This window comes from Chiloscyllium plagiosum, chromosome 4, assembly GCF_004010195.1.
Source record: "Chiloscyllium plagiosum isolate BGI_BamShark_2017 chromosome 4, ASM401019v2, whole genome shotgun sequence".
Lineage (NCBI taxonomy): Eukaryota > Metazoa > Chordata > Chondrichthyes > Orectolobiformes > Hemiscylliidae > Chiloscyllium > Chiloscyllium plagiosum.
In genome coordinates, this window is record NC_057713.1 from 13,195,561 (window position 1) to 13,206,020 (window position 10,460).

The 10,460-nt window shown below is 43.8% G+C and overlaps 2 protein-coding genes across 6 annotated transcripts in view; both read left to right on the plus strand.

Moving 5' to 3' along the window:
- LOC122548863 (centrosomal protein of 290 kDa-like) overlaps positions 1-10,460 on the plus strand; it is a 41,426-nt gene that overhangs the window by 16,664 nt on the left and 14,302 nt on the right. For 2 of the 3 annotated variants that reach the window (XM_043687748.1, XM_043687746.1), the window contains exon 8: positions 9-1,505. The gene's annotated coding sequence lies outside the window, so the exon portion shown is untranslated. Of the gene's footprint in view, positions 1-8; positions 1,506-10,460 lie in introns of those variants that run through there. The other variant, XR_006311351.1, reaches the window with a different exon arrangement.
- The window catches only part of mppe1 (metallophosphoesterase 1), a 56,479-nt gene continuing 55,537 nt past the window's right edge, over positions 9,519-10,460 (plus strand). For all 3 annotated transcript variants that reach the window (XM_043687742.1, XM_043687744.1, XM_043687745.1), the window contains exon 1: positions 9,519-10,060. In XM_043687742.1, coding sequence (XP_043543677.1) covers positions 9,681-10,060 — 380 coding nt within the window. In that variant the 5' untranslated portion in view covers positions 9,519-9,680. The remainder of the gene's footprint in view (positions 10,061-10,460) is intronic.

The following is a 10,460-nucleotide window of genomic DNA, read 5'->3' on the forward strand; positions in this document are numbered from 1 at the left end:
CTCCACAGATGCTACCAGATCCTGCCGAATTTCTCCGGCATTGTCTGTATAACTGACCTAATGATCTGTTTTAATATTGTGAACCTAAGAGAAGAATGTGAGTTGGAAAAGCTCCCTGCTGTACTTTGAATTGTGCTACAGGAGCATTTATGTTCACGGGAGAGGAGAGAATAGACAATAACTCAGTTAATGCCTTAAAACAATGCAATACTTACTCCAATCTGCACTGGTATAGCATGCTAGATTATATACAAATTCATCTAGTATGGGATTGAACCCACAGTCTTCTGATTCAAAGTTAAGAGTGCTCCAATAATATCTTAGTGCAATATTATCTCCAGCACTTGGCTCTCATTTCCCTTTGAAACAATCTTGTGGTTGAGTTTGACATTTTTAACCAACCTGTTTGAGGGTGTGATGACCCTTGTCTCGACCAGGTGGACTTCAACCTGCACCTCCTGGCTCAGAGGGAGGGGCACAGCCACTGCATCTCAAGAGCCTCTGGCTAAGATTGATAGATATTCTCTAAGCAACCTGTTAGTGATGTTATTATGCATCTCTGGAGCAGGTGGGACTTTAACCCAGGCCTCCTGGCCTAGAGACAGGGACTTTGTCCGTGTGCCACAAGAACCTGTGGCTAAGATTGATCACTCAAAAGAATAGAAAGTCAAACGTGCTGGCTGTCAGCCTTTGTGGTTAAACCTAGTTGTTCCAACACATCAGGTGATTTAAATGAGATTAATGAGAATTGTGTTTTTTTTTCAGAAGAAATAGTGGTATGGATTGGGAAGTTGTTTCACTTGTGTAAATAGAAAATGATTCTTAGCAGTGAGGGTTCAAAATAAGTTCTGGTAAAAGAAAACATTCTTTAGCTGTGAGTTTGTGGCTTTGTTTATTAATTTGATTCCATAACCGGTAGATATAGTGCGTTTGGATATTCAGAAGGCACCCGATAAGATGCCACGTCAAAGATTACAAGATGAAAGTTCATGGTATTCGGGTTAATGTTTGGTGAGATGTTAAACCAAGAACGTGTCTACTATCTCAGGTGGATGTAAGAAATTCCATTACTCTATTGAAGAATAGCTGCAGATTTCTCTGTGTACCATGGCCAGGATTTATCCTTCAACTAATACCTGTTTTTTTCATTGTAATCTGGCTGCTATTTCTACACTTTGTTAAGCACTTAATGAGGTGCGAAGTGTGTGTTGTGACATTGTAAATTAATGTAAGTTTAGCAAAAGGAATTCTAGAATGGTGTTTTCATAGTTGCCCATGAAAGGGAAATCATGTTTAACCAATTTATTAGTGTTTTTTATAGATTAAGAAGCAAGGTGCATTAGTAGATGCTAGTATCTGCAATGTATTTGAACTTCCAAAGGGCATTTGAGAGGTGCCATACATACAAAAGGTTACTGCACAAGATTTGAGCTCAGGATTTTGGAGTAATACAGAGGAACCTCGATTGTCGAAATGAGATGGATGGGCACTATTTTGTTTGGATAATTGATTATTCGGTTAATTGATACAATTCCTCTCCTCTGGGGCTCAGTTTTCTGAAGTTTCCTTTTTCCTCGCTCTGCCTGTCTTGCTTCCCCTCTCTGTCTCAGGGTTGTTTCTGAGCAGACACACACTTGTGTGTAAGGGACCTGCAGCATTGCTGAACAATCCCCCCCCCCCCCACGAAAAGAAATCAGTTCAATGGGATTGACACAGCGAGCACTTGCTAAGTCCACTCCCCATTCACACAGGACAATGTTGGAGAGATTATCTGGGGAAGGGGGGGTTTAGGGTACATCCCTGGGTAGAACTACAGGGAAAGTATGGGAGAGAGAGAGGCAGGCGGTCAGTCATTTTGGAGGCGGTGCCTGGGCTCCCATCAATGTCCAGGACTGTTCTCGGCAGCATTTCAGGAAGCTGGGTTCATTTTTAATCATTGTAGACAAAAGGCGTGATCAATGTTGGAAATGCCTCTTTGATGTAATGTTTCTATTGGGACCTCAAGATCTTCGGATAATCCAGAATTCGGATAATTAATGTTCGGATAATCGAGGTTCCTCTGTATGTTAACATGGTGAGAGAATTGATCAACTAACAGGAAATAAAGGTTATGGATAATTGGATCATGTTAGGTCAGCAAGCTGTTAACTATAGCAGAGGCAAGTGGTGAGTCTTCAAATATTTTCTATCTATATTAATGGCCAACTGCATTGTTAAATTTGCTAAGAATACAAGAGGTAGGGAAACAAGTTTTAAGTCATCACAAAGAGAGACTGCAAAGGGATATAAACAAGTTTAAGTGAGTGGGCAAAATTTTGGCAGATGGTATGTGATGTGAGAAAAGTGAGATTGCCCACTTTGGCAGCAAGAATAGAAAAGCAGTATATTATTTAAATGGCAAGAAATCTGGGTATCCTTTACATGATTCACAAGACATTAGCATGCAGGAACTGCAAATATTTTGGAAGCTAAAATGGAATGGTAGCCTTTATTGCAAGCAGGAATGGAGCATAAAAGTAGGGAGTATTGTTATAACAGTTTAGGAAATTAGTGAGACTGCACTGAGAGTATGCTATACAGGTTTGGTCTGCTGAAGGGACATATTTGCATTATAGACAGTTCTCAGAAGGTTTGGTAGGTATGTCCTGGGACAGTGGGGGATGCCTTAGAGAAGATAATAAAGAGAGTGAGCCTGTACTCATGGGTGTATTTCCTAATGAAGGGCTCTTGACTGAAATGTTGATTCTCCTGCTCCTCGGATGCTGCCAGACCTACTGTGCTTTTCCAGCACCACACTGTCCAGGACTGTCGACTCATGGGTGTATTGTAGAGTGAAAGTGATCTCATTAAAACAGAAAAACATTCTGACAGGTTTCCACCAGAGAGTCGCTGAGAGAATGATTCCTTTTACATGTGAGCCCAGAACCAGGCAGCACTATTTCAGAACAGGGATCTCCCTTTTAATATGGAGATGAAGTGGAATTTCTTCTGAGGGCTGTTAAACTTTGTAATTCTCTACTCCAAAGAACAGTGGTGGCTGGTCATGTTTAAGACTCAGACAGAATTTTAGTCTACAAAGGAGTCGGGGTCTGGGGCAGGCAGGAAGTGCTGTTGAGGCTACAATCAGATCAGCCATGAACTTGGGTGAAGCAGATTTGAAAGACCAAATAGTTTACATCTTCCATTTATTATGTTCTTCGTTTTGATGTAATTTTTGAAAAAAGACATGCACTTTTATAGAATGTTTCATGCCCACATCTCAAAGTGCGTTACAGCCAGTAAATTCCTTGTGAAGTGTAATCACTTCTAATGTAGATAATGTGTCCAAATTGTGCACAGCAAGATACCTCAAGCAGCATGTTATAATCAAATACAGTAATCTGTTTTTGTGATGTTGATTGAGGAATGAACTAGCCAAGACACTGAGGATAACCCCCTTGCTCTTCAGAATACTGCTGCAGGATAAGATCATAACAAGTAGGAACAGGAGGAGGCTGTTGGGCCATTCAATAGGAACATGGCTGATCCGACACTCATAGCTTCCACTTTTCTGCCTTTTCCCCAGAATCCTTGATTCCACAACTGAGCAAGAATCTATTTATCCTAACCTTAAAGAGACACAAGGATGCCTCCCACCCAAGCTCTCTGGCAAGAATAAATTCCTCCTTATCATTTTTAAATTGGCATTACTATTCTGAGGCTATACCCTCTGGTCTTCTCACCCAGGAGGGGAAACATCGTCTCAGCATTCATCCTGTCAAGCCCCTTAACAATCCTACATATCTCAGTGAGATCACCTCTCATTCTTCTAAACTCCAATGAGTAGAGTCCAACCTGATTTAGCTTTGCTCATAAGACAGTCCATCCATACCAGGGATCATCTATTATCTTTCAGATAGATCTAACAAAGCTTTTCACTGTGTCCCAGTACACGTGACAATAAATTCAACTCAATTCATAGAGTCCTAGAACTATACAGCATGGATGAAAGGTCACCATGTAGAGCCTCTTCAGTACTGCATTGGAGCATCAGATTTGATTTTTTCATTCCAGAGCTGGACCACAACGTAAATCCAGAATCTCGTGATATAGGGCAGGAGTGCTACTAACGGAGCCACAGCTGACAATCACTACTTTCACGATTCTTAATTTTGTTCATCTTTGATCTAGTGAGCAAAATGTGAAGCTCATACAACAGGGACTGCTTGCGAATGTGCCATTTTTATAATATTGCTGACTGGAAGTCATGGAATATAGTGCTTTATTGTTAAATTACATACCCCGGTGTAATCCGATAAAGTAGAGGTGTGAGTGCTTAATACAGAAACTGATGCAGGGTGCTGGCACGTGTAGAACCAGTGTAACGTTCTAGCAAATTATTCAGACTACCTGTGTGCTTCCACCCAAAATAAAATTAGCTACCCATTTTAATCCAATTTTCTAGCACCTGGTCCATAGCCTTGCAGGTTACAACACTTCATCTTCAGATTCAGGTGCCTTTTCCATGAGTGAAGGGCTTCTGACTCGGCAACCAAATGGTGCAGAGATTCTCTTGTGTTTTGAAAGTGACAGGGAATACAGGCTGTGGCAGCATTGGGGTGCAAGGCATGGAGTATCAAGAGGAGAATCCAAAGGGTGATTACAAATAAAGTAAGGACAAAAGGGTAACTAGGGAGAGAATAGGGCCCCTCAAAGATCAGCAAGGCAGCCTTTGTGTGGAGCCACAGAAAATGGGGGAGATAATAAATGAATATTTTGCATCAGTATTTACTATGGAAAAGGATATGGAAGATAGAGACTGTAGGGAAATAGATGGTGACATCTTGCAAAATGTCCAGATTACAGAGGAGGAAGTGCTGGATGTATTGAACAGTTAAAAGTGGATAAATCCCCAGGACCTGATCAGGTGTACCCGAGAACTCTGTGGGAAGCTAGAGTAGGGATTGCTGGGCCTCTTGCTGAGATATTTGTATCATCGATAGTCACAGGTGAAGTGTCGGAAGACTGGAGGTTGGGAAACATGGTGCCAATGTTTAAGAAGGGCGGTAAAGACAAACCAGGGAACTATAGACCAGTCAGCCGGACGTCGGTGGTGGGCAAGTTGTTGGAGGGAATCCTGAGGGACAGGATGTACATGTATTTGGAAAGGCAAGGACTGATTAGGGATAGTCAGCATGGCTTTGTGCGTGGGAAATCATGTCTCACAAACTTGATTGAGTTTTTTGAAGAAGTAACAAAGAAGATTGATGAGGGCAGAGCAGTAGAAGTGATCTATATGGACTTCAGCAAGGCATTCGACAAGGTTCCCCATGGGAGACTGATTAGCAAGGTTAGATCTCATGGAATACAAGGAGAACTAGCCATTTGGATGCAGAACTGGCTCAAAGTAGAAGACAAAGTAGGTGGTGGTGGAGGGTGGTTTTTCAGACTGGAGGCCTGTGACCAGTGGAGTGCCACAAGGATCGGTGCTGGGCTCTCTACTTTTTGTCATTTGCATAAATGATTTGGATGCGAGCATAAGTACAGTTAGTAAGTTTGCAGATGACACCAAAATTGGAGGTGTAGTGGACAGCGAAGAGGGTTACCTCAGATTACAACAGGATCTGGACCAGATGGGCCAATGGGCTGAGAAGTGGCAGATGGAGTTTAATTCAGATAAATGTGAGGTTCTGCATTTTGGGAAAGCCAATCTTAGCAGGACTTATACACTTAATGGTAAGGTCCTAGGGAGTGTTGCTGAACAAAGAGACCTTGGAGTGCAGGTTCATACCTCCTTGAAAGTGGAGTCGCAGGTAGATAGTATAGTGAAGGCAGCATTTTGTATGCTTTCCTTTATTGCTCAGAGTATTGAGTACAGGAGTTGGGAGGTCATGTTGCGGCTGTACAGGACATTGGTTAGGCCACTGTTGGAATATTGCACGCAATTCTGGTCTTCCTATTAGAAAGATGTTGTGAAACCTGAAAGGATTCAGAAGCGATTTACAAGGATGTTGCCAGTGTTGGAGGATCTGAGCTACAGGGAGAGGCTGAACAGGCTGGGACTGTTTTCCCTGGAGCGTCGGAAACTGAGGGGTGACCTTATAGAGGTTTACAAAATTATGAGGGACATGGATAAGATAAATAGACAAAGTCTTTTCCTAGGGTTGGGGAGTCCAGAACTAGAGGGCACAGGTTTAGGGTGAGGGGAAAGATATAAAAGAGACCTAAGGGGCAACTTTTTCACGCAGAGGGTGGTACGTGTATGGAATGAGCTACCAGAGGATGTGGTGGAGGCTGGTACAATTGCAACATTTAAGAGGCATTTGGATGGGTATATGAATAGGAAGGGTTTGGAGGGATATGGGCCGGGTGCTGGCAGGTGGGACTAGATTGGGTTGGGATATCTGGTCAGCATGGACGAGTTGGACCAAAGGGTCTGTTTCCATGCTGTACATCTTTATGACTCTACGTGGAGGAAGGTGTTTGAAGCAGAGGGAGTTGGTGAAGGGTTGGATTCTGGCAGCAGGGATTTGGCGGGAGATGGTGAGTCGTGGGGACAGAGGGTTTATTGAGTCCCAGTGGCAAGTGAGTGGGGTGATGTGGGAATGGGGCAGCATGTGTCTTTGGGGATGGGGGTGTGACAAGTGGAGAGAGGAGGGATATTGGATCTCAGGGAAGGTGAAGGTATCTAGGCTTGGGACAAAGGGGAGATGATTGTCTCTTTCCAGGGGAAGAAGGGTGTTTGAGCAGCTGGTGTGATTTAGTTGGTTAGTTGTGGGATAGGTTGGAGGCTCTTTGCTGGGCAATTCCCTCAATGTTTGCTATGACTAGGAGTCCTGCAGTGTCCCACAGCACAAATCCGATCTGTGTTACAGAAATGATGATATAGCCATTTAAAAGCCTGTGCTCATGTGTCTCCCAACTCCTGTCAATTGGTGTCCACTTTTTCCACTGGGACCATAGATTCTTTTCTGATAGAGAGTTCTTCATTGATTGGTACAGATAATACATGCACGAATGAGGTGCCAGTGGGCCACACGGACCAGCAATTAGACATTCCTTCTCAAAAATGTGATAGTGACTGAATAGTGATAGACAATCTGCACTGACTGTGCCACTTCTTTTGTACATTGATGTTTCCATAGAACAGCTCATGTTGAGTCAGAGCTTGTGCTACTGTAATAGTGTGGGAGTTGCTGGGAGATCATGGTTCTACCCAAGTACAGTGAGTATTTGATTGCTTTCTGTAAAATAAATGGGCAGTTTGCAAATAAGCAGTTCATAGGGGACAAATAAGTCTGTTTTATAAACAGTAAGTGTAGAAATCACTTAGGTGTAATTGTTACCTCCTTCAGCTAAGTTAAAAATCGCACACCAGGTTATAGTCCAATAGGTTTATTTGGAAGTACAGGCTTTCAAAGTACAGCTCCTTAGTCAGGTAGCTACACTACAAAAGCCTGTACTTCCAAATAAACCTGTTGGACTATAACCTGGTGTTGTGCGATTTTTAACTTTATCCATCCCATTCCAACACCAGCACCTCAACATCATGGCTGCTTCAGCTAGCACAGTGATACCTCTGCAAATAATATTAACTCAAATCCCAGATATTGCAGAGAGCTAAAGTCCTCAAGTTACTGAAAGTACAGAAATGTAACACTATTTCTGAACAATTTTCATCTTTTTTTTGTAAAAGATATCAAATTGGATTGTCTTACAGACTGTAAAGAGATGTTTCTTACAGCAGCCGCCAAAGCTGTATTTGGTCTCTGTCATGTCAAGGAGACTGCAATGCTAAATATTGTGACTGAAAGAAGTACAAATGGTTTGCTGTTTCATCTAAATGGAATATTTTGGGCCACGGAGGGTGAAGGTAAAAGAGCAGATGTTTAACCTGCACTTGCCTGTTGAGGTGATTGAGAAATGGACCAGGGAATTCAGAGGGAACAGTCCTTTCAGAATACTTAAAGAGCAAGGAACGTGAAGGTGTGTTCGCAAGAAAATGATCCACCGAACAGGAGGCTAGTGGACTTGAAGATGAAAACAAAGGGAGCCCTGTTATAGATCTGAATGGGGAGAGGGGGCTGTGTTGAGAGTGGAAGTGCAGGAAATGGAACAGTCATGACACTGTCAGTCTCAGTGGAAGAAAGACTGGTTGAAGAAAAAAAGAATGAATATCAAAAGCAATTGTAATGGAAGCAAGCGAAGCTCCCCAAATCCTGAAAGACTTGAACCCAGAGATTGTGATGCAGATGTACAGATGTTCCATTGTGCCGTGATGTTCAGGCAGTGATAGGAGCACTGTCTGGCACCAATGCCAATGCTTTTGCATCTCAGTATTGATGCTTATCACCCTTCTCCTCCATTAAAGTATGAGCATAATCAGCAAAGCTGGTTTCTGACCTTACCCTCTGGAGAATTGGCACATAAATCCTGCTTTCTTCTTGGCTTGTCTGCTGCCCAGTAATGCCCAATGGCCGAACATGTTAATGGGTACCCTATGCAACTCGTTAAAGTTTATGTGGCACAGTATCTGAGCTAATGACTGAGTTTGCCAAGTAAAGTGATAGTGTGTGTTTATTCATGCATTCTCCATGGCTGAGCAGGCCCTGTACTTGGCTATCTGAGAGTAGAAAATGCGAAGGGAAAGGCTCATTTGAAGGAAATGGATGAGTTGGAAAACAAGAGGTCATCTGCAGGTTTCCAGAAAGCTGGATGAAATGGGAGTTGAGATGGTGTACACTGTCATCCAAAATGTTCCTGCTGATGCTGGAAACAATTGATTCTGTTACTGCTGAAGACATAACATGGAGTGCCATCTCTTTGACAGGGCTCAGCGATTGTAGGTTCGCCTGTTCCCTAGTGTTTCTGTTTAAAGATACTCTCCCTGATCTTGACCACCTGTATAAGCTTATTGAAACTGTTGTGGTGCTGTTGGCATGTCCTTGGTACCAGCTCCTTGAAATGACCTCCTCCTGCAATTTGCTCGCATTCCCTTTGGAGGTCGTTCATTGAGGGCTTCCTGACACCCCTTCCTCCTGCATCTTTTCCTCCCAGTGCCGTGCATTTCTAAAAACCCTGGTGTTTCCTTTTACTGGGCGCCCTCATGTCTGCCCTACAGCTCAATCTCCTTTATTTACAATTGCTTTCTCTCATTCCACTCGGCAGCAACTTGCTCTGAGTCAGTGTAGCTCCCCTTTAAGAGAGGTAGGATATATCCTCGAGAAGTGGATCCCTGCATTCCCCTCGCTTTCTATGAGCCTCGCTGTTGATTCTCACTGAATGGCTGCAATCAAGGGGGAGGTGGGTGTGAAGTTTGTGAACAGTCTGCCCGGATTGGAGCACATATTAGGGGAGGGGGGTGGGGGCGAGATTGTGGGAAAACGTGTGCAGATCAATGTTCAGACCAGAGTCCGTGAGTTCGGAGAAATAAACCAAGCGTAAAGGAAATGCAGTTTCATTCTTACACCAGCCAAAATCCCTAAACGCCAAATGAACGAAAGGAGGTGACAAAATAAATCGACTGTGACTGTGAGTCTTTTGTAATATATTGGGGGTTTCTTTGCACACCGAATCTGGACGGATCACCCCAAACCTCTTCAAGTTCATTTCGTCTTTGCTTTGCTTTGCATTTTAGCAAACTTGATTCTTATCCCGTTGCAAGGGATTTGCTTTAATCCGTGTGATTTAATTTGAATTGAATGGTGCGTGGGAGAGAGAGAGAAGGGGGCGAGGAAGGCAGGCAGAGAGCGGAGCCAGCGCCGGCCTTGCTGGGTGCTCTGTCCCAGAGTGGAGTTGGTCACCGAGTGATGTTCGGGCTGTCTATCCATCCCATATGGACTCGGACATTGGTGAGGAGGTGGCTGCACCAGGAGGTGCTGCTGTGGCCCTTCCTCAAGCTGCTGGCTCTGGGGACCGTGGTGGCCTTGTTCTGTGAGCTGGGCATTTACTATGCAGTGATCCTGAGATGTGACTGGCCTCCGCTTCGAGGATCATCCGCACCAGTGCTGAAGGCTTTGTTTCTGGCTGACACACATCTCCTGGGAGCTCTGAGAGGACACTGGTTCGACAAACTGAGGAGGTGAGGCGCACACACACGCAGTGAAATCAAACGTGCCAAATTTCAATTTTATATCAAAGGCTGGCCAGAGAGGATCAAAAAGTTCAGACCTTGAGTTTGAACCCCCTTTGCTGAAGTTGTGCGTTCCAATGGTCGGAAATGTGCCTGGCTTCAATCTTGATTAACAAGCTTTGTTGCCAGGGTTGGGGGATTTGAGCTATAGGGAGAGGCTGAACAGGCTGGGGCTGTTTTCCCTGGAGCGTCGGGGGCTGAGGGGTGACCTTATAGAGGTTTACAAAATTATGAGGGGCATTGATAGGATAAATAGACAAAGTCTTTTCCCTGGGGTGGGGGAGTCCAGAACTAGAGGGCATAGGTTTAGGGTGAGAGGGGAAAGATATAAAAGGGACCTAAGGGGCAA